At 44.8% G+C, this 24,373-nt stretch overlaps 1 protein-coding gene across 3 annotated transcripts in view; it reads right to left on the reverse strand.

Annotated features, from left to right (window-relative positions):
- Positions 1-24,373, reverse strand: part of LOC147607871 (lipase class 3 family protein) — an 80,366-nt gene that overhangs the window by 29,901 nt on the left and 26,092 nt on the right. For all 3 annotated transcript variants that reach the window (XM_086789960.1, XM_086789959.1, XM_086789961.1), the window contains 9 exons: positions 23,417-23,526; positions 22,276-22,338; positions 21,973-22,177; positions 21,650-21,754; positions 21,409-21,554; positions 20,643-21,240; positions 19,917-19,982; positions 19,691-19,767; positions 8,550-8,831 (listed from right to left, as the gene is read on the reverse strand). In XM_086789960.1, coding sequence (XP_086646086.1) covers positions 8,550-8,831; positions 19,691-19,767; positions 19,917-19,982; positions 20,643-21,240; positions 21,409-21,554; positions 21,650-21,754; positions 21,973-22,177; positions 22,276-22,338; positions 23,417-23,526 — 1,652 coding nt within the window. The remainder of the gene's footprint in view (positions 1-8,549; positions 8,832-19,690; positions 19,768-19,916; positions 19,983-20,642; positions 21,241-21,408; positions 21,555-21,649; positions 21,755-21,972; positions 22,178-22,275; positions 22,339-23,416; positions 23,527-24,373) is intronic.

A 24,373-nucleotide genomic window follows, 5' to 3' on the forward strand; every position in this document is an offset into this window, starting at 1 on the left:
ACCAGATTGCTTTTCCGAGTCATTGCCAGGAGAACTTCCTCCAGACAGGCCAGAAGATCATGCTATTGATCTTATTCCGGGGAGTACCCCACCAAATAGACCGCCGTACCACGTTAGTGCAACCCAACAAGAGGAAATTATGAGCTAGGTACAAGAGTTGTTGAAAAAGGGGTTGATTCAACCTAGTTCATCACCCTTTTGCTCACATGTGCTCTTAGTACAAAAGAAAGATGGTTCTTAGCGCATGTGTATAGATTACAGGGCGCTAAATAAAAACACCATCAAGAATCGATTCCCTATTTCGAGGATCGATGACGTATTGGATCGCTTACAAGGTTCCACAGTCTTTAGTTGGATAGACTTGAAAAGCGGGTATCATCAGATACACATTAGACCCGAGGATGTGCATAAGACAACATTTCGGACCACCTTTGGGCTATATGAGTTCTTGGTCATGCCCTTTGGCTTGACAAATGCTCCCGCCACCTTTAACAGGATGATGGATAGGATTTTCCAGCCTCATAGAGCGTTTGTGGGCACATTCTTTGATGACATGATTGTGCATTTACGCTCAGAGGAGGAGCATAGAAAGCATTTGGCCATTGTGTTTGAAGAACTCCGGAGGCATAGGTTGGTCATAAATGGCAAGAAGAGTGAGTTCTTCTTGGCCGAAATACACTTCTTGGGGCATATCGAGTCTAAAGATGGAGTCCGTATGCATCCTTCGAAAGTGGAAGCAATTCTCAATTGGCCAGATTTGAGGACCGTTCATGATGTACGCAGCTTTTTGGGATTGTGTTCCTATTACAGGCAGTACATACGATATTTTGCTAAGATTGCTTCGCCCCTTCATGCTTTAACAAAGAAGGAAACTCCGTTTCGATGGGCTGATCAGGAAATTGCAGCCTTTAAAAAGCTTAAAGAAAAGCTTACTTCGGATCCCGTATTGGTACTACCGGATCTCCGAAAAGCTTTTGTTGTCCAGTGTGATGCATGTGGGAACAACATTCGGACACTTCTCATGCAAGAAGGACATGTGATAGCCTATGTGATATTACAGAATGCCGAGAAGCATTTACAGGTCTATGAGAAAGAGATGTTGGTTGTAATTCATGCTCTTTCTACATGGAAACACTATTTGCTTGGGGCTGATTTCACTGTGCAGACAGATCATCAAACCTTGCGGCAAAAAGAATGTTGTGGCAGATGCTTTGTCACGCAAGCCACAGGTCTCAGCAGTTTCACTTGCTTATCATCATGAGCTTGATGAGATGAAAGAGCAATATGCCCAGGATGAGGATTTTGGCAGGGTCTATGATCAGATGTGAGGGTCAACGGCATGATCATTATACTCTCAGGGATGGCTTTTTGTTGATGCATGGTAGACTCTCTGTTACCAGGCAGTTATAACTCAAGGTTATGATTGAAAGTCATGCTCCACCGTATGCAGGTCATAGAGGCATTGACACCACGGTAAAGGCAGTTGAGGCTTTCTTTTATTGGCCGACCTTGAGAAGAGATGTTGATGCTTTTGTTAGGCAATGCATCGTATGTCAAAAGGTGAAGTTTGACCGTCAGAAGACACCAGGGTTACTTCAGCCTTTACCTATTCCAGATAGACCATGGGAGAGCATTGCCATGGATTTTATATTTGATCTTCCGAGAACACAAAAAACAGGGAATGATGGCATTTGGACTATCATATGCAGGTTCAGTAAGCAGGCACATTTCATTCCCGTGCGTAAGAAGATCAAAGTTGATCACATGGTGAAGTTGTTCATGGCGAACATCTTCAAGTATCATGGCATGCCTTCGTCTATCATTAGTGACCGTGATCCACGGATGACGAATTTATTTTGGAGAGGGTTGTTTGACAACATGGGAACAACTCTCAAGTTTTCATCATCGTTTCATCCACAGACAGATAAGCAGTCAAAAGAGGCTAATTCCACAGTGTTAGATCTTCTTAAGTGCTATGTGTCAGAGCACAAGCAACAATGGGAAAAATATCTTCCTTTGGTGGAGTTCGCTTATAACAACACCATCCATACCTTGACAAGCAAGGCACCTTTTGAGATTGTGGAAGGAAGGAAGAAGATACCACCCATTTTGCACACAAGGGATAAGATCTTTGAGGCTGACCAGTATGTGGAGAACATGGATGAAGCTTATAGGAGAGTTAAGTTGGCACTCCAAAAAACTCAGCAAAAGCAAAAGAAGGCAGCAAATCGTCACAAGCGTGCATTAGAGTTTGCATTGGGTGACTGGATTCTTTTGCAATTTGAGAAAGCCAGGCTCAAAAAGATGAAGGGTAAAGAGTGCTTATTCCCTAAGTTGAGCATGCGCCATTATGGACCTTTTCAGGTATTGGAAAAGATCGGTGAGGTGGCCTATCGTTTGAAGCTACGAGATCACTAGAGGATTCACAATGCATTTCATGTGAGTCTACTTAGACCTTTCCGTGGGGATGTGCCTGAGGATATATCAGATGAGGCTCAGCCGGAAGTGGAGGAACTTGATGAGGTTCTTATTCCCGAGCAGATACTGGCACATAAGGAAAGAAAGGTACGAGGTAAAGTTTCCCGTCGCTATCTTGTAAAGTTCAAGAACTATTCACTGATGGATGCGAAGTGGATGGAGGAGGGTGACTTGGCAGATTCACCTCAGGTATTGCAGCTTTATCTTGATGCCTTTGAGTTGGAGCCGACGGCTCATTCAGGTTCAATAGAGCATAGGTCTGGAGCATTGCCTGATGCTCAAGAGGGGGGTAGCACCTCCACTCCCTTGATACAGACAGGCTCAGATGTCATCTAGAGGTCATTTGGTGCAGTTTTTGCCTCACCCGAAGGTACTAACAGTTGACAGTACATCTGCTTATGGGACTTCTATGATATATGTGTACTAGTCACACAGTGGTTGTATGGTTCACAGTGGTATACAACTTGGACTATTACTACACCATTGGTTTGCAGTGAATGTTGTTACATATGCATGGCTTAGAGAGATTGGGACGCTAATCTTGCCATATTGTACTTTTCACTTTTAGCTAGATCACGTGGCTGATATCTTACTGTATTGGGCAGCCTTCGTTATCAGTGTGGTTCCGCTTTGGATGTCTTGCTGTATCACTAGAATGCAATCGAGGACGCTTGCCATTTTTCAAGAGGGGGGTATGTCATGACCCTGTGAATTTGTGCAGCATAAGTGTGAGCATGGTGGTCGGAGAGCAAGAAATATGTTTATAACCATGTGGACAACTCCATGTGTGGATGTTTAAGGTTTATAACCTTGTGGACAACCCCAAGGGTGGAGGGGACAAAAAGGAACAAAGTTTAAAGGTTTATAACCTTTATGAAATCTTTTTTAAAGGATGGTGGCCCCTAGGCTAAATTGGGGGGCCTACACCTCTTTTGGAGGGTGGGGCTAGCACGTATCTCTCTCTCTCTCTCTCTCTCTCTCTCTCCCTCTCTCTCTCTCTCTCTCTATCATGCTTTTTGGAAAAAGGCTGCTGGCGGGCTGCGCTTCTCACTTACTCATGCTTTTTGGAAGGGACTGCTGGCGGGCTGCACTGTAGTGTATACAGGCGCTGCTGAATACCACGCCCTGGTCTGCTTTTTGGAGAGTGAAGGCTAGTTGGCTGCTGTACTGCAGAACAGAGAACACAGGCGCTGAACCTTTCTCTCTCTCTTTGGCTTTTGGAGGGCTGGTTGGCTGTTGCGCTGCAGTGTATACAGGTGCCTACTGAATCTCCTTCTCCTGTGCTTTTGGCAAGAGGCTGGCTGGCTGTACTACTGTCCATACAGGCAGAGCTGACACAGAAACGTGGACTGTAGGAGGGAGTGCAGGGCTGGACAGCAGGTTCACCCACAAGTGTTCTCTCTCTCTATCACGTTGAATCAGGTGCTGGACTGCAAGCGACTGCAAGACAAGAGGGCAGGACAGAACGGGGCTTTTCCTCACGCCTCCTCTCTCTTGTGAAAAGCGACACAAGGACTGTAAGTTTCTCTCTCTCTTTGTGAGCAGGTGGGACTACAGGAGGTGTCACACTGAGTCTCTCTTTTCACTAGCTCGTGACTGTTTCGGAGTCGTTACTCTGGCCCTTTGTGAGAGGAAGGGTTTGGCAGTTCGGAGGGTGGAAACAGGGCAAGTTTGTGGACTGGTTTGGAAGAGTTTTTGGATTGTTTTCATGGCTGAGTTTGTGGCTATGTGCATGGTTCAGTCAGATGCATATTCAAGGCCTCATGGATGCACTGTCTTAGCAGATTAGAGAAGATAACAGTGTGGTGTTTTTGGGACACAATGCTGTGTGTAACCTCTACGCTAAGAGGTCTAGAGGATTGGCAGATTGGACATGCAGACATACAAGCCATGAATGGCCATGTTGTACTCGTTTAAACTTTTCCATTGAATTTGAATAAAGAAATACTGAAAGGGGCGCCAAGTTTTGGGGCCAACAGGTGTCGTTCTTCTTTTCGTGTTGGAGCACTCTAGCTCCCATTTATTTGTTTTATCTGCTGGACTACAATTGGTTTGGGTGACTACTAGTCTACCGCACTTTGGTTTCTACCAGAGGCCGGTTTCAAAGGCAACAAAGTATCAAACACATCTTCCGGCCCAATAGATGGCTGTCTGGTACATGAGACAAGTGGTTGAGATGTATATTCATCAAAGATAACATCTCTTGACACAATGATCTTGCCTGTATTAGGCACATAGAGTCTGTATCCCTTACTCTCAGTACTATAACCAATGAAAATGCATTTGATTGCCTTTGCATCAAGCTTATGTCTTTGTTGTGTGGGCACATGCATATATGCCAAACACCCAAAGACTCTCATATGAGTCACCACTGGAATCCTGCCATTCCATGCCTCATAGGCAGTCATAGATTCCAAGGCTTTAATGGCGCAACGGTTAAGCACATAATTGGCACATAACCGCCTCAAGCCAAAACTTACTGGGCAGATCCTTACTCTTGAGCATGCAACGTACCATCTCCATAAGTGTACGATTACGTCTCTCTGCAACTCCATTTTGCTGAGGAGTATAGGGGGTAGTACACTGATGGGAAATACCATAAAACTGCATGTAAGCTGTGAACTCATTTGACAAATATTCCCCCCCTCGATCTGTACGCAATGTGACAAGGTTGTGTCCACAAGCATTTTCAGCCATGGGACAGAAGTCTCTAAAAGCTGCAAAGGCACCTGACTTCATTTTTAAACCATACACCCAACAAAACCGAGTGTAGTCATCAATGAACGTGATGAAGTACAAGTGTCCTCCAAAAGATGGAGCCCTCATGGGGCCACAAAGATCACTATGAATGAGATGTAATGGACGGACAGCTCTCATAGCACCATCTTTAGGAAAGGAATTCCTATGCATCTTTCCAAGGATGCATCCCTCACATACATGCTTGAAGGGAACCTGCATACGAGGAAGCTCATGCACCATACCTTGCTTCTGCAAGCGTACAAGAGATGGGAAATTCAAGTGACCAAACCGAGCATGCCATAACTCAGTGTCACTCAACACACGGGAGGTGGATGCAAGCATAGCATCATGAGAATAAGTACTCCTGTCATACATATCAAGCTTATACAAGCCACTGCATAATGTCCCAGAAAGCATAGAGAAGCTAAATCTCTGCTGTCATACACCGAGCAACAATGGTCAGAAAACTGAACCTTAAACCCAGATAATGCAAGGGCTGAAACAGAAATGAGATTCTTCTTAATGCCTAGTACATATAAAGTGTCACAAAGAGTAAAACTATCCCCATTACATGCTGTTAGCTCCACATTGCCAATGCCTTTGATGGAGTAAGAGGCATCATTGGCACACATAACTATGCCACCTGGAGGTGAATCCTGCAAATTGGCAAATAGATCTCTGCAAGAAGTGATGTGCTTAGAAGCACCATTGTCAAAGTACCAATCTCTAGTTAAGATAGACATACAAGAAGCAGGCAAACTGCATGTAACCACTAATGCATATCCCTCATGAGCAAAGTTAGCCTCTTCTTTAGTGTCCACAGTAGCAACCAAACCTTGCTACTTCTTTTTCTTTTCACTCTCAATGCGCTTCCTACATTCCTCAATAAGATGGCCAGGTTTTCTGCAATAGTTGCATCTCTTCTTTTTCTTGGTGTCACCCTCTTTAGACGAGCTAGAATCTGAATGGGCATGTGGTTTGCCCTTAGGCTTACCACTAGATGCAGCCCCAAATTTACCTTTGTTTCGATCAAAGGCACCAAATGCCTAATCAACAATAAACATAGTGGTCCTATTAGAACGAGACTGCTCCTCCTACAATAAGAGAGTCACCAAGTCATCAAAGGTATACAAGTTTGGATTACCCTTCATGAGTAGACGAAGAGTAGTAGCAAAACCCTGATAGGATTCTGGCAAACCCTGAAGCACTGTAGATACAAGTGAACCATCTAGAATGACCTCATCAATGTTGATGAGCTGCTCTCACAAATCCTTGATGCGGGTAAGGAACTTGTCCATTGAATCACCCTGATAGGATTCTGGCAAACCCTGAAGCACTGTAGATACAAGTGAACCATCTAGAATGACCTCATCAATGTTGATGAGCTGCTCTCGCAAATCCTTGATGCGGGTAAGGAACTTGTCCATTGAATCACCCTCATCCATATGCTCAGACTCAATCTTCTTGCCAAGATAGGCAACACGAGCCTCATTGCGAACCTGATACAAAGAAGCAAGTATATCCCATGCACCCTTAGGAGAAGTGCATGAACGAATGTGCGGTATAACCTGCCTTTTGCATGAAAGGGCAATCAAAGCATGTGCCTGAGCATCCTTGGCATCCCATCTGAGCTGTTCTGGAGTGGGTGGCAAAGGTGCAAAAGATGTAGCACCACCTGAAGATACATCAGCACATGCATCAATGGTTCCTGAAGTACTAGCTGCTCGTGCAGGTACAATAGGCCTGACATCAGCCCCTGATACATAGACCCACAAATTCTTTGCAACTAATACATGTTTCATCACATATGCCCACATAGGATAGTTGGTGCCATCCAACTTATCATCAATGGAGATCATACCAAACAAATCACTGGTATTCCTAGACATGGCTGTCACAAATGCGTAGGCAAAAATCTGCAATCCAATGCAGAGACACACGAGAAATTGGGGGAAATGCCCCAATTGTGTCTTTATCACCTGTTCCAATGTTGTAACACCCAAAAAATTGATGGAAATGCCCCAATGCCAGAGCAATGTACTTGTAATAGCAAAAAATGCCTGCAAATAGTGTTAATTTCTGCAAAATTCCCAAAATTTTAGTGCAATTATGCACCAAATCTGAGAAAATCAATGCCAATGTATGCCAATGTCGCAATTTCAGGCTCAATGATGAAAAGTCCCAAAATTACTGCTATCAATTTGCTAATTTTATAGCAATTTCTGTAATGTTTGACAGAAATTAGAAATAATAGCAAAAATTTTACTGATTTTACTGGTGGCACTGATTTCAAGAAGAAGATGTTGATTTCAATGCAGATCTGTACGGACTACAACAGGTACCAGAGGTGTTGCAGACGGACAACAGGGATGTTAAGTGGAGGCCGCGCAGGGCAGATCTGAGGCGGCGCGAGTAGGTGACACAGGGGCGCCGAGCAGGTCTGAGGCAGCGCAAGGGCCGCGAAGTGCAGATCTGAGGCGGCGCAGGGGCGACGAGCAGATCTGTGGCGGCGCCGAGCAGATCTAAGGTGACGCAGGGGCGACGAAGTGCAGACCGGCAGCGCCGGCGCTCTGTTTGAAACAGGCGGCGCAAGGATGCAGAGGACAGCAGCAGGGCGAAGGAGTGGCGGCATATCTAAGCGGATGCAGGGAGAAACCCTAACCCTAATGCTCAGAAATCCTAACCCTAAAGCTCTGATACCAATGTTGGGATTGAGGAAAGCTTGCCCGTACACCACCCCACACACACACTCAGCTTGAACCACACATGTGAGAGAGAGCTAGTTGCTGGAAAGTACTCTTATGATAATGATGAGTACAAAAGTACTATGAGTACAAGATATAGCCTAGGGCAAAGTGCCCAACACACATAAGTGTGTTCACACGGGGAAAAAACATGTGTCCAGTCACAAGGAAAAAGTGCCCGTGAGTAAGCTGTGTTCACACTTGAACTAGCCGGGAGTGGTCATGACCAACAATACACGCTTGCAACAACCACACCTGTGCACACCACGCACACACACAAAAAGATAAGAAAGTGGAAGATTCAATGGAATTACACAGACATCCAAGCACTAGAACTGCCTGTAATGTTTTGCTATGCAAAGACAACCACAAAAAATTTGCCTTTCTGCTGAATACATGTGTACAAGCTCAAAGATTATCTAGGAAAAAAAATGAATCAACTCAAGTCCACAGTCATACAATCAAATGCAATCATGAAAAACAAGATAAAAGAATGCACAAACAAAGCACCTTTCTGCTAAATGCAAGTGTACAAGCTCAAAGATTATCTAGGAAAAAAGATCAATCAACGAGTCCAGAGTCTCTTACCATTGCCCATTGATCTGAGCTTTTACTAGCGTGCACAAGTGTAGCCCATAACCGCACAAATCAACTCTAAAAGGACTCCCTTTCTTCTCTCCTGGCATTCCGGTCCACCCAATCGGTACTAGAGATGTTGCACTGCGCAAAATCAAGGGTTCCGCTATCTTTCCTAGCTCCGTGACTGTCACTCCTGGCAATCCTAGCCATTGCTGTAAGTGTGGCAAATAGGAAAAATGCTCTATGGAAAAATTCGGAGGAACGCTATCGCACATGCATATATCATATACCCTGCCAAGTTCATGATTTAAAAGACAATCAACTTTGAATGAAAAAATATGTTTAAGTTGTAAAAAAATTGGATCAAGAGTTACACTTTACTAAATTGCATACAATCATGTGCTTAATACTACAGTACGCTTGTTTCCAGACCTTAAAACCAGTCATTAGCAACAAAGTCTTTTGAAGCCTTGCCTCCTTACGAAGTAAAAACCTTGTCCAATACTTTGCTACATATAAACAAAATACACTAGAGAAGTCTGACTTCCATGGAACAATGTCCCTTGAATCTTCTCCTATCGCACTTTCATATATAGGCTGGCTCCACTAAGACACCAAAAAGAGAGGAGCCTACCAAATCCCATGGTGATGATGATATCCTCCAACATTACGTATGTACCTTATGCCCTCCTCGTGTCATGTCAAGTACCTCTCCTGTTGATGATTATGTTGAAAACAAAGAAAGACAAAAAAACGCCTACTGACTGGCATCTAGGTAGAAAAGAAAAAAGGTTATGTCTTGGGCTCGCCCCCCCTCCCTGCGCATTTCTGCGCCAGCCCCAAGTCAACTCCGTGTGCCCCTCTGCCCTTTGTCTAGCCTTTGCACCCCCAGCCTCCGCCTCTCACTGCTTTCAGTTGTGCCGCTGCCCTCCTTCTCCCTTGCTTCGCCACCCTCTTGTTCTATGCCTGCTGCCACGCCCTGGTTTCACCCTGTTGCCCCAGCTCATGTGTGCCCTAGCCACCTCTTCATCCAGCCTCCTCATGCGCCCCCTTTGCAACCATTCCTCGCCTCCCTCTCCCCCTGTAAGACTGTCACCATCTGGCCACCCAACTGGTCCACCCGTGCTTTCTCATTATGTATATACATTGGACTGGCGTCCATGGCAGTTGAATATGCCGGGGATTGATGTCACTCATGTGATACTGTGGACTTGGCTTTGCATTGGGATTTGTGCCTGAGTACATGCCTCAAAATGCCTAGAGGTTGGTGTTCCATTGGGTCTAGTACCTCATATACTTGCCTGGAACACGTCTAATTTGGTATAGTCTTATGAACAGGGATTGCCCATGCCAATGCTGCATTGCATATGTGCTTGCCTGCAAATTGAATTTGCAGGCTATTTTCATGCCTGCTTGACTAATGTGTAGTTCAGGGTGACCAAGGACCTTGAATATGTAAAGTCATTAAGTCTCCTTTTTGTACCATATTAATACAGAAAACCTGACACCAACTATCTCTCTCTCTTCTTCTCTCTCCTCTGTCTTAATCATGTTTATTCAGCATCTTGTTCTTAATCAGGGAGGAGTAAAACGCTGAGGTGCAGTCCTGAAGTAGGCGACCAGCAGGGAAGTACTCCTGTTGGTGAAGATCATAAGGAGGCGCCTCATATTTATATGGAAAGCAGGGTGCTGGTCGGCCAGCAGAGGCAGTCGGCCAGTAGATAAAAAGTAAAGTGTAAATGCGTAAATGGCCCTTTTTGGGCTGGGTAAAATACCCTTTTGGGTATATTTTCACACACAAGTGTCCTAAAACTACTGTTTTCTATTTTGTACAACAAAAAGGTATTTCAAGTACAAGAGATGACAGTGAATGTTGACCACAAATCACAGCCCAATGCTCTGCTGAAGTTTCCCCTTGGCCAGCCCACCCCCAAATGCATTGACTTTCCCAGCCCCGGGGAACCCAAACAGTGACTTTTCCCAACCCCAACTTGTGCACACCTGGAAATTAGGGCTCTACCCTAACCAAGCAGCCAACGAGCATAGGTGATGAAAACACTAGTTGAAACCGGCCTCTGGTAGAAACCAAAGTGCGGTGGACTAGCAGTCACCCTTCCACTTGTAGTCTAGATATGAAAACCAATTTGATTGGAGCTAGAGTGCCCCAAATCTGAAAATAAATCAACACCTGTTGGCCCCAAAGTTTGGCGCCCCTTGCGGTATTTCTTTATTCAATTTCAAAAATATGAAAGACTGAGTACAACAAAATCAGCCAAGAGAATACACCTGTATGTCCAATCTGACAACCCACAATACCTCTTAGCACAGAGGATTCACACACACAGATCTGTGTCTCAAAGCAACACTCTGTGCCTCCCTCTGATCAGCCAAGACCATTTAGCAGGGCAGCCATGAGCATACATCTGGCATATCTCATGCACATGATTCAACATCTCAGCACAAACATACATTCACTGTTCAATCTCTGTCTCCACCCTTTTCAATCTGCCATACCCCTCCTCTCACAAGGGGCCAGATAGCTCAAATTTGCAACAGACATAAGGCAATAGAAAGAGAGATAGATGAACAAATTCAGAGCTTACCAAAATCAGCTCGTGGATCTGCACCGGAGGAAGTGGTTGTACCAGTCTGTACTTGCACACTTGTTTCAACAACCTTGCTTCACACGTGTGGGTGTACCTGTCTGTACCTTCCTCTCTGCATCCACTTCAGTGCTGTACCTGACTGTTCAGACCATAAAAGCTGCACTATACCAATCCGTACAGCCTCTGCACACGTGTCTGAATCTGTTCGTACAGAACTGTACGGACAGTTCTGCTGTCGCCTGAAGGTACTGGTGCGCCTGCTCCTGCTGTACCCGACTGTACCTGCTGTACAGTTCTGTACCTGCAGTACAGCCACCTGACAGCAGTCGTACGATTGTACTGCTGTACGGCTTCTGTCAGAACCCACAGCTCCTGTGCCTACAGCCGTACAACGCCGCCTGTACCCACAGAAGAATCTGCAGGCAGCAGAGAAGACAGCCGTACTGTACTTGCAATCGTACAGGGCTGTACGGGCTGCACACGTGGACTATACGGCTGGTTTGCACAGAAAAACAGCAGCAAAAACAGTATTCAGCAGTCCTCCACGATGCTTCTCCTCTCCTCCACGCCTATACTTGCACGATTGCCCAAAAGCTAGAGAGAGAGTGAAGAGAGAGAGGCATGCACTCCAAAAGTGGAGTTGCCCCCTCCCCATATTAATCCTAGGGCCCCAACTTTAATAATTATTAAAGTTCCCTAGGGGCCACTAAGGCCTAGGGGCAACCACACATATAACATTAAAATATTAATGTTCTAGTCCCCCCCTTCACACCTAGGGATGTCCACACATCATTATCTTTGTCCGGGTACCCCACATGTGAATCATTCAATATTTTGACTCAGCAACCACCATGCCCACACTTGTGCTGTTCCATTTTCACAGGGCCATGACATACCCCCCTCTTGAAAAATGGCAAGCATCCTCGATTGCATTCTGGTGATACGCAAAATATCCAAAGTGAAATATACAATATGGCAAGATCAGCGTCCCAATCTCTCTAAGCCATGCACATGTATCAACATCATTCACTGCAAACCAATGGTGTAGTAGTAGTCCAAGTTGTATACCACTGTGAACCATACACAACCACAAAATCCCATGTGACTAGTACACATATATGATAAAAGTCCCATAAACAGATGTACTGTCAGCCATCAGTACCTTCGGGTGAGATAAAAACTGCACCAAGCGACCTCTAGATGTCATCTGAGCCTGTCTGTATCAAGGGAGTGGAGGTGCTACCCCCCCTCTTGAGCATCAGGCAATGCTCTAGACCCATGCTCTGCTGAACCTGAATGAGCCACAATAAGAGTCGGCTCTAACTCAAAGGCATCGAGATAAAGCTGCAAAACCTGAGGTGAATCCGTTAAGTCACCTTCCTCCATCCACTTCGCATCCATCGGTGAATAGTTCTTGAACTTCACAAGATAGCGACAGGAAACTTTACCTCGTACCTTTCTTTCCTTATGTGCCAGTATCTGCTCTAGAATCAGAACCTCATCAAGTTCCTCAACTTCCGGCTGAGCCTCATCTGATACATCCTCAGGCACATCTCCACGGAAAGGTCTAAGGAGACTCACGTGAAAAGCATTGTGAATCCTCCAGTGATCTGGTAGCTTCAAACGATAGGCTACCTCACCAATCTTTTCAAATACCTGAAAAGGCCCATAATAACGCATGCTCAACTTAGGGAATAAGTGCTCTTTACCCTTCATCTTCTTGAGTCTAGCCTTTTCAAAGCGCAAAAGCACCCAATCACCCAATGCAAACTCCAAAGCACGTCTGTGACGGTCTGCGGCTTTCTTTTGCTTCTGCTGAGTTTTCTGGAGTGCCAACTTAACTCTCCGATAAGCTTCATCCATATTCTGCACATACTGATTAGCCTCAAAGATCTTATCCTTTGTATGCAAAATGGGTGGTACCTTCTTCCCTCCTTCCACAATCTCAAAAGGCGCCTTGCCTGTCGAGGTATGTACAGTGTTGTTATATGCAAACTCCACCAAAGGAAGATACTTTTCCCATTGTTGCTTGTGCTCTGACACATAACACTTAAGAAGATCCAACACTATAGAGTTAGCCTCTTCCAACTGACCATCTGTTTGTGGATGAAATGACGATGAAAACTTGAGAGTTGTACCCATGTTGTCGAACAACCCTCTCCAGAACAAACTCGTCATCCGTGGATCACGGTCACTAATGATAGACATAGGCAAGCCATGATACTTGAAGATGTTCGCCATGAGCAACTTCACCATATGATCCACTTTGATCGTCTTACACACGGGAATGAAATGAGCCTGCTTACTAAACCTGCATATGATAGTCCAAATGCCATCATTGCCTGTTTGTGTCCGTGGAAGATCAAATATAAAATCCATGGCAATGCTCTCCAAAGGTCTATCTGGAATAGGTAAAGGCTGTAATAACCCTGGTGTCTTTTGACGGTCAAACTTTACCTTCTGACATACGATGCATTGCCTCACAAAGGCATCAACGTCTCTTCTCAAGGTTGGCCAATAAAAGAAAGTCTCCACTGCTTTTACCGTGGCGTCAATACCTCGATGACCTGCATACGGTGGAGCATGACTTTCAATCATAACCTTGAGTCGCAATGGCCTGGTAACACACAGTCTGCCATACATCAATAGAAATCCATCTCTGAGAGTATAATGCTCATGCCGCTGACCCTCAGACATCTGATCATACAACCTTTCAAACTCCTCATCATGGGCATACTGCTCTTTCATTTCATCAAGCTCATGATGATAAGCAAGTGAAACTGCGGAGACCTGTGGCTTGCATGACAAAGCATCTGCCACTACATTCTTTTTGCCTTCCACATGCACAATCTGAAAGTGAAACATAGACAAAAAGTTTGCCCAACGCATATGCTTCTCTGAAAGCTTAGTCTGCGTGAGGAAATAACGCAAGGTCTGATGATCTGTCTGCACAGTGAAATCAGCCCCAAGCAAGTAGTGTTTCCATGTAGAAAGAGCGTGAATTACAACCAACATCTCTTTCTCATAAACCTGTAAATGCTTCTCGGCATCTTGCAATATTCTACTCTCATAGGCTATGACGTGTCCCTCTTGCATGAGAACTACACCAATGCTACTTCCGCATGCATCACACTGGACAATAAAAGCCTTTCGGAGGTCCGGTAACACCAATACTAGATCCGAAGTAAGCTTTTCTTTGAGCTTTTTGAATGCTGTAATTTCCCGATCAACCCATCTAAACGGAGTTGCCTTCTTTGTCAAGGCATGAAGAGGCGAAGCAATTTCAGCAAAGTACCGTATGTACCGCCTGTAATAGGAACACAATCCTAGAAAGCTGCGTACATCATGCACGGTCCTCAAATCTGGCCAATTAAGAATTGCTTCCACCTTTGCTGGATCCATACAGACTCCATGCTTAGACACAATATGCCCCAAGAAATGTATCTCTTGCAAAAAGAACTCACTCTTTTTGCCATTAACAACCAGCCTATGGTTCCTGAGTTCTGCAAACACAATGGCCAAATGCCTTCTATGCTCTTCCTCCGTTTGTGAATGCACAATCATATAATCAAAGAAAGTGCCCACAAACGCTCTATGAGACCTGAAAATCCTGTCCATCATTCTGTTAAATGTGGCAGGTGCATTTGTTAAACCAAAGGGCATAACCAAGAACTCATACAACCCAAACGTGGTTCGGAATGCTGTCTTATGCACATCCTCGGGTCTAATTCGTATCTGATGATACCCGCTTTTCAAGTCAATACGACTAAAGACTGTGGAGCCCTGTAAGCGGTCCAAAATGTCATCGATCCTCGGTATGGGAAATCGATTCTCGATGGTGTTCTTGTTCAGCGCTCTGTAATCAATACACATGCGCCAAGAACCATCCTTCTTTTGCACTAAGAGTACAGGTGAGCAAAAGGGTGATGAGCTAGGCTGTATCAACCCTTTATTCAAAAGCTCCTGCACCTGACGCATAATCTCTTCTTGTTGGGCTGCACTAACACGGTACGGCGGTCTATTCGATGGAGTACTACCAGGAATTAGATCAATGGCATGATCTTCTGGCCTCTCAGGAGGAAGTTCTCCTGGCAATGACTCGGAAAAACAATCTTGGAACCCACATAAGAAATCAGTTTTGTCCTTATCTAACATAGACAAATTAGACTTAGACTCATCATCTTATGCATCCTTTACATAAATCAAGTACGCGGAAAGATGCTTTTTCATTACTGATGAAATTACCGAAGCGGATACAATAGGAACAGATTCCCCTTTAAGTTTCACATCCAATACATGTTCTTTCCCTCTATGAGTCAGAGTGATTTTCCTATTGTACGTATCCACCACCGCATGTACTCTGTGGCACCATGGCATACCCAACAAAACATCACAGCCATCCAGAGGCATGATGAAAAACTCTTCGTTGTCCACATAACCCTGCAAATGAAGCCGATGCTTCCCAATGATAGGAGTAACGGGTTCTGCATACCCTGGACAAGCCATGCTAGCCTCATGTAACGGCCCCATCTCCTCTGCACGAATCCCCAATCGGCCAGCCAAATCTGGTGAAATGAAGTTGGCTCTAGCACCTGTGTCAAAGAATATCAAGGCATTCTGATCTCTCACTTTGCCCCATGCCCTGCACAACTCTGTCTCCTCACCACCTGGCTATTCCCCCACAAGATCAGGAACTAACCCTGCAGAAGGTTTTGGCTTCTTTGACTTGGGCTCTCCTTTATTGTCAGAGTCCTTTTGGGACTTTCTCTTGGGACAATTAAATGACATATGCCCCTCTTCAGTACAGTAAAAACATTTCCGAGCATCTCTCAAAGCCTGTCTTTCCTCAGAAGTTCTCTTGGGCATTGGCAACTTCTTGTATCTCGTCTCTGAAGACCCTTTAGCATCACGAGAAGCATGCCCAGATTTTTCAGCTTCCTTGCTCGAGTTCTTACTTCCTTGAAACCCAGATGATCCTCCAGTGAGTAACGCATTAGTTGTCATAGCATTCTCTATCATCTGTGACATGTTCGTTACTCGAGTCTTGATACAATAATCTCGCACCTCTTTGGGCAGCCCACAACAATACTTCTCTACCTGCTCAGACAAAGGCACTGCATGGTAAGAAGTCACTGGGAGTAAAGCTTCCCAAAACTTCTTGTTATAATCTTCCAAATTTTCACATTTTGAAGCATCCAACTTGTGCCATGCGGTCATAACATCCACCTCAAATGTAGATGTGAGCCATACACAAGAGAAGACCTGTTTAAACTGTACCCAAGTAGTGGGTGCTATGCCCTGCAAAACGAAGAGTAGACCACCACTGCAAAGCATTGCCCTTGAGAAAAGTGGCAACTTTCCTCACCTTAGAGGACTCTGTGTAATTTCCACCAGAAAAAGCAGCATCAAACTACTGTAAAAAGGTAAGTGCTTTCAATTTATCTTTGGCTCCACTGAATGTATCAAACTTCACTGCAGCTCCCCCTTCCTTATAATCTTTCGCCTTACCCATAGGCGTTAGATTATCATATGGAAGTGGCTTCGCAAGATTGCTGCCCCTAACATTCATGCCCATCATTGGGTCAACATTGCCCATTCCCACACCTGGCATGCCATACATTCCAGCCATATTTCCAAACATTCCGTTATGCATACCTGGCTGCATGCCACCATACATATTTGCTTGCATTCCAGGTTGCATGCCCCCAAACATATTTCCTTGCATACCGGACTGCATACCACCATACATATTCCCCTGCATTCCAGGCTGAAAATTTGCTCCAAAAGGCCCTGGCATACCCATGCCTCCCTGAGGATAACCCCAGTCATGGATTGGAACACAGAGCCACCACCAAAATAACCTAGATGCATATTCTGCTGAGGAATAGATGGCTGTCCAAAGAAGGAACTCTGAGAGTTTGCACCATAAGCATGCTGCATGTTCGGAAACTGTCCAAAAGATGGATCCTGTGGGATGGCACCACTATGACCCTGAGGAAGGTTCTTAGATCGCACCTTCTTCTTCTTCTTTTCGGGCTCTGTACGGGATCTCATAAATTCAGCAAACTTCTCACTTTGTGTGAGCTGCATAAACACATCCATAACACCAGCCAAACGATCTTTAAACCGAGCATCATCATCCTCTTTAACAAGTACATCTTTTGGCTGTGTTACATCCTCATAATGCTCAACATCTGTAGCCTATTCTCCTGCAAGATTATCCTCAGATACATCTCTCTCAGGAGAGGTCTCTTGCTCTTCCTCTTCATGATAGAAGTACTCATCTTCTGTATCAGACATGTTGCTGAATTTTTCAGCGATGACTTTCCTCGAGGCAACCACGAGCTCACCCCCTTAAGAAAGTTGATGATTGGTCCTGGCAACGGAACCTTGAAACCGGCCTCTGGTAGAAACCAAAGTGCGGTGGACTAGCAGTCACCCTTCCACTTGTAGTCTAGATATGAAAACCAATTTGATTGGAGCTAGAGTGCCCCAAATCTGAAAATAAATCAACACCTGTTGGCCCCAAAGTTTGGCGCCCCTTGCGGTATTTCTTTATTCAATTTCAAAAATATGAAAGACTGAGTACAACAAAATCAGCCAAGAGAATACACCTGTATGTCCAATCTGACAGCCCACAATACCTCTTAGCACAGAGGATTCACACACACAGATCTGTGTCTCAAAGCAACACTCTGTGCCTCCCTCTGATCAGCCAAGACCATTTAGCAGGGCAGCCATGAGCATACATCTGGCATATCTCATGCACATGATTCAACATCTCAGCACAAACATACATTCATTGTTCAATCTCTGTCTCCACCCTTTTCAATCTGCCATACCCCTCCTCTCACAAGGGGCCAGATAGCTCAAATCTGCAACAGACATAAGGCAATAGAAAGAGAGATAGATGAACAAATTCAGAGCTTACCAAAATCAGCTCGTGGATCTGCACCGGAGGAAGTGGTTGTACCAGTCTGTACTTGCACACTTGTTTCAACAACCTTGCTTCACACGTGTGGGTGTACCTGTCTGTACCTTCCTCTCTGCATCCACTTCAGTGCTATACCTGACTGTTCAGACCATAAAAGCTGCACTATACCAATCCGTACAGCCTCTGCACACGTGTCTGAATCTGTCTGTACAGAACTGCACGGACAGTTCTGCTGTCGCCTGAAGGTACTGGTGCGCCTGCTCCTGCTATACCCGACTGTACCTGCTGTACAGTTCTGTACCTGCAGTACAGCCACCTGACAGCAGTCGTACGATTGTACCTGCTGTACGGCTTCTGTCAGAACCCACAGCTCCTGTGCCTGCAGCCGTACAACGCCGCTGTACCCACAGAAGAATCTGCAGCAGAGAAGACAGCCGTACTGTACTTGCAATCGTACAGGGCTGTATGGGCTGCACATGTGGACTGTACGGCTGGTTTGCACAGAAAAACAGCAGCAACAACAGTATTCAGCAGTCCTCCACGATGCTTCTCCTCTCCTCCACGCCTAGACTTGCACGATTGCCCAAAAGCTAGAGAGAGAGTGAAGAGAGAGAGGCATGCACTCCAAAAGTGGAGTTGCCCCCTCCCCATATCAATCCTAGGGCCCCAACTTTAATAATTATTAAAGTTCCCTAGGGGCCACTAAGGCCTAGGGGCAACCACACATATAACATTAAAATATTAATGTTCTAGTCCCCCCCTTCACACCTAGGGATGTCCACACATCATTTTCATAGGGCCATGACACTAGTACCTATGTGCTAGGGTTTGAGAGAAGAGAGCAAAGGAATCAAACACAGAGCACATACGAGTCCTAAAACTACTGTCCTGTAATTTGTACAACAAAAAGGTGTTATAACTGTATTTCAAGTACAATATATGACAGTGAATGTTGACCACAAATCGCAACCCAATGCTCTGTTGAAGTTTCCCCTTGGTCCATATGCCAGCCAGCCCACCCTGCAAAGAATCGCTCTGGAAGGCTCCAAAGCTGAGAAATGTAGAAGAGAATGACTGAATTCCCACGCACCTATATATAGCACCCCCAGGTGCTGGTCAGCCTGTGAAAACACTGTCAGCCTGTTATGAGGACTGCCCATGACCTGAATAACGCATGCCTACCTGTTGGAGGCTGACTGCCACGTGGCACCTGTGCCAACCCAGATGGCTGCACCTGCTACCCGACTGCCCTACGGGCTGCTGCCTGACTGCCTACAGGCTGCCCACGTTACCATAGGTGAGTGTGTCACAGGGGGCTCCAAGCTCCTCGCTCTTCACATGACTACTTTTTCTAGCATGATTATAGGCACTCCAAAAGAGCTTCCCAGCATAAAGAGTCAGATCTAAACAACAACGCTTATACAGAGTGCTGCTTTCCACTGAAAGGACATAAGGCATGCACTACTTTTTCTAGTGTGATTATAGGCACCCCAAAAGAGCTTCCCAGCATCAAGAGTCAGATCTAAACAACAATGCTTGTACAAAGTGCTGCTTTCCACTGAAAGGACATTAAGGCATGCTGATTAACAATAATAACAACAGCTCATTACCTCTGGAAGCGAGCTCGGTAAGAGCGCATAGTGTGTGACTTGAACCGCTCTCTGAGCTCCAAGAGGACAGATTGCATCTGGGAAAAAAGAAGCCAGCAAACAAATAAAGAGAAGAAAAAGAAAAAAAAAACAATCGAGCATTCTGCAGATGTGTTGCAAAGAGAATTGATTATTTGTCTCCAATGGCAGAACACCAGATAGGATGAAGGAGAAAAGAAAAGCTTACAGAGGTTAGCAACGTGTACTCTGATGCAGAGAGAGGCTCCACCGACGCCTTCTCCAAAAGGTACAACTGTTAATAAAGAGAAAAAAGGGAATACCATTTATAATCTCAAAGTAAGACATGTAAACAAGCACCATGAGCCAATGAGGTGATAGCTCAAGTGGTAGAGATGTTTGCCTAGGACCGAAAGGAAAACCCCACATGGTGCTTCCTCGGCAGCATTGCCTACGGATGGATAAAAAGCACCATAGAGCGGTGAAAAATGGTAACTATGGGAGGATCTTGGGCCTAAGGCCAGTCGCCGGCCAGGGGGGTGGGGGCGGGGGGAGGGGGGAGGGGGGGGGGTGTGGGGGCGGGGACAAGCATCATGAACCAAATAGTGAAGACAGATCCCTTCCACCCAGCTTTCAGGCTGCGTAAGTGTTGGCAAGCGGAACGGTAAACACCGTGTTGCACCATTTGGCCTGCAAGTTCTATGTCAAGATTTGAAATTATTGCAGCAGAATTGAGTGAGTCGCTTCCACATTTATTTCTTCTCACTCAAAATTTGTGTGCTGAGCTTAGGTCTCATCTGGGCTTTTTTGACATGTAAAAATGGGCATCCTTACCTATACAATAAATCCTTTTTAAATTTGCATAACAATGTACTTCTATTTTGTCCAATTGCAACAATGAACTATTTCTATTTTGTACAATCATTATTTTTTGGGATTTAAGAAAAGAGCACACCTGACCAAACGGGACATAAGATGGCAAAGACGGCACTCGATTCCGCCAATCAGGAGTGATGCTTGCAGCTGCTGTATAAGAAGCCTTTGCAAGCTCAGTCGATGTGGATCTATCTGTTTCGACACTTTGTGAAACAGATGTCAATGACGCTGCTCCTGCAACCTCTTGGATAGCAAAAGGCTCCGGACCTGGTTCATCTCCCTGTATGGAAGCATTCAAAACACCTTTCGATAGTTGTTTACCTTTTGAATCGGGGTTTCTGTTTCTCAACTGATAAAAGGGCTTAGGTCCACCGACTAGAGGGACAAGGGTTGATATCCTTCGCAAAGAGTTTTGAATAGGACCTAATCCTAAAACATCAGGCCTTCCTTCGGTGGTGGCAGGCGGGCTTCCCTTTGATTTGCTACTAGCAGTATGACCGAGCTGATCAACTTGAGAACTGCTCAGAGTGTTCACCATGGGATCAATAATAGATTCCTGAGGCTGCGCTTGCTTGCGATAATGTTGGAAATATGCCGGCGAGAGAATTCTAGGTATAAGATCTTCTGGAATGCAATATGTCCGGAAATGGCCATGCCAACCCTTTTCGTGAACATAACTGAAACAGTAAAAACACCCAAAAACATGTCCATTGGTGAACTTTTCCCTTTGTTTTTTTTAGGGGGGGTAAAAAAAGTGGAAAACAAAGTATTTTTGGACAAAGAGATAAGAATTATTAAAAATAAATAAACAATTGTTTGCATGAAAAGGGTTCCTGCTGTCTCACTCTCGTAAGGCTGCATTGCCAACTGGTGGCTGAGAGAATGTGATGCACTTGACCTCAACGTGCTTATCCCTTTTAGAGCTACCTGACAATGATGATGACGCTGATGCAAGCACTCTTAGAATCGCTAAAGTTGCCAACACTGCAACCTGGAAAAAGAATTTGCAACCCTTAATAACCACCTATTTCAGTAGATTAAATATGAAAAGAATATAATCAAGGAAGAATTCTGAAGCAAACTCACCGCGCCACCTAAAGAGTGCCCGCATAGCACAAGCCTGCGATCCTTCTTCTTCGCAAGCCTGTACAATTCAACTGCTGGAATACCTTTTGCACGGGTGAGAAAGCCCTATAAAGATGAAATGCTAGTGACTACTCAGTATTTATAACTTTGGAGACATCAAAATCACAACAAAATCTATAGCAATCAATAATCTAGGAAAACGGTCACATGGCTATGCATGCATGTGTGCTCGCGTGTGTACATACATACCCAATACCATTAAGTATGTGTGTGAGTACATACATACATGTATATTTTTATTAGATAATCGAGTTTTCACATACCCTATGAGCAGCCGGCTTCTTCCCAAATCTTTTTCCCTTTTCATTTGCTGATTGTGATCCCAGCTTCAATGCTACTTGGCCATTGGCAGGTCTCCCTTGTGAATTGCTTATGGCTTCAGCATCATCTTCAGCTTGTAGATCATCTGCACTATTATCCTCGTGAAAAAGTGCTCCTTGGAGTATATTGACATCTGTGATCATATCCCTGTAGATATATAAGTATCCATGTCAATCAATTGACAGTTCATGAGGTTAAAACAGGCAATCCTAAGAAGTCTAGAAAATAATAAATGACAAACTTACTTATATTGCTTTGTTCCAATAAAGGATGCAAAAAGCGTATCCCCAGATTCAGCCAAAAGATACCTGAAAACGTATATAATTACTACAAAATTAAGAAGATTATCAGAGCATTAGTAAGCATCTATCTACATTGTCAATATAATCCTAACCATATCGAATGTTCTTGATTCTCATTAGTCCATGTGACTACACAGACTAATCACAAAAAAAGGGCCATGGCACAAGAGAGAGCCAAAGGACATGAGTGCTAGGCCCTAAATCAAAGCCTTCAGACCACCTTCTCATGAGCGCAAAGGCAACACATCATTCCCCCCACATAGCTCTCAAGAGAGTTACTAGCCTGAAAGCCACCTTCTGCAGCTATGACTGCTCTAATGGGACACTAGAGATGGTGAAGATCGAGGACTTTGTTGTTAGTAATAAATGAAGCCCTTCAAAAAATAACGCTGATTTTGGGCCAGTAGAACTGGCCAACCCAGCAGCTTTCTTGCCAGCCAAAGTTTTGGGCACGTAGCTGCTGGCTGCTGCCTCTGGCTTATAAATAGACTTTTATGCTGCCCCAAACTGCCGCAACTGCAGTTGCATCTTTGGCATTGAAGCTGTCCTTCCACAAAGGCAGTACTCCAACATGTTATACCACCTCCACTCCGAACTCATAAGTTGTCACTTACTTCATTATCATTTTAGCTGCTTATATCCTAGCTATAGCTTTAATGCTAGTTTTTCTACACACTGGTTTAATATTGGAGTCCAGTCCTACCCAGAATGGATGCCATAAATCCCATCACTTCACCCATCTCTCCACAAGGCTGCCCAAGAATCCTTTCCATACACTGTTCATTGCAAAAGGAGTAGAAGACACTTGGTCCAACCCATGAGAGGCGCGATGGTTTTGCAGCTCTTATTGTTCTTCTGACTAGTGCTCTATGTACACTGTCCCAGCTTAGGCACCGTACCGATGGCCTGCCACCAGCATGAACCTTGCTTGTGGCGAGGTCAGCAGAAATTCCATCCCAATCGGTTGAGGCCAACAGGCACAGCCAGAGATCTGGCTCTTCATGTTATGTTCAATTATTCTCAGGCAAAGATTGGTCATAAATTTTGCATGATGAGAGATTTACGATAAGATAGGAAAAACAACCTGTGGGGCACGTGGTCAAGAGAAGGCTGCACGCGTTCCAACTGTACCAGCTGTCCCCCAAAGTCGGCCATGTATTTATTTACAGACCGTATCACCTCAGAATCAGGTCTCTGTAAACAAGGCATTGAAGGTGATATCAAACTGTGTTAGTTTACAATACAAAAACAAACAATTTTCTTGTGAACAAAGAAAAGAAGGGGAAGGAAAGGGGAGGGGGAGAGGGGAGAGAGGAGAGGTGCAAGTGGAGGATGCAACAGTATCTGGCCTCAGCTGGGATCCCAGTCAATAAAGGGCTCAAGCTGCACATGTTTATTACCGATGGTGCCACAATGTTGCCTATGGAGTTTCTATTACTGATGGTGCCATTGTTGGGCATTTAGAGAATAAAAAAAAATAAAGCCAAATTTGGGAGTGTTTAAAAAGGTTCACCTATTTAAATAGTTTCAAATAGGTTCACCTATCCAAAACTAAGAGAAATGTTTTTCCTTCAAAAAGTAGCCTCATTATATGAAAAAGGAGTCGTTTCTAATAGGAAATTGGGAAAACTTGATGCTAATCAATATCCTTTTGAAAAGAGCCCTCATGTTTTTTAGAAAACATACGTATTTTGGAAAAAAAATGACAGGTGACGCTAATGGTTTCCACAAAGCGTAACCGCCCATGTGACGCTAATGGTTTTGTTAGAAGTCATCTCCTGTCTTTATCAGACACCAGGGCCTCTGTTGTGGGTGTGCCCGCCCTGTATAGGTGTTTTCTCATTTTTCCTCACTCCCCGTATTTTTCCCCCATTTTTCCCATTTTTCTTGGCTTGGGTGGTTGCTCTGTGTTGGCAGGAGAACATGGGCTGGCCGACTGACTCTTCAGGTCCACGACCTCTCACACTTGCTGGCCGACAGAGTACAGCTGGCCGACTGGTAGTCTTTGCTGGTCATGGAGTTTTCAGGCCCTGTCAGCTGC

The sequence above is a fragment of the Cibotium barometz genome, chromosome 54 (genome assembly GCF_041138505.1).
Source record: "Cibotium barometz isolate CiBa-2024 chromosome 54, ASM4113850v1, whole genome shotgun sequence".
Classification (NCBI taxonomy): Eukaryota; Viridiplantae; Streptophyta; class Polypodiopsida; order Cyatheales; family Cibotiaceae; genus Cibotium; species Cibotium barometz.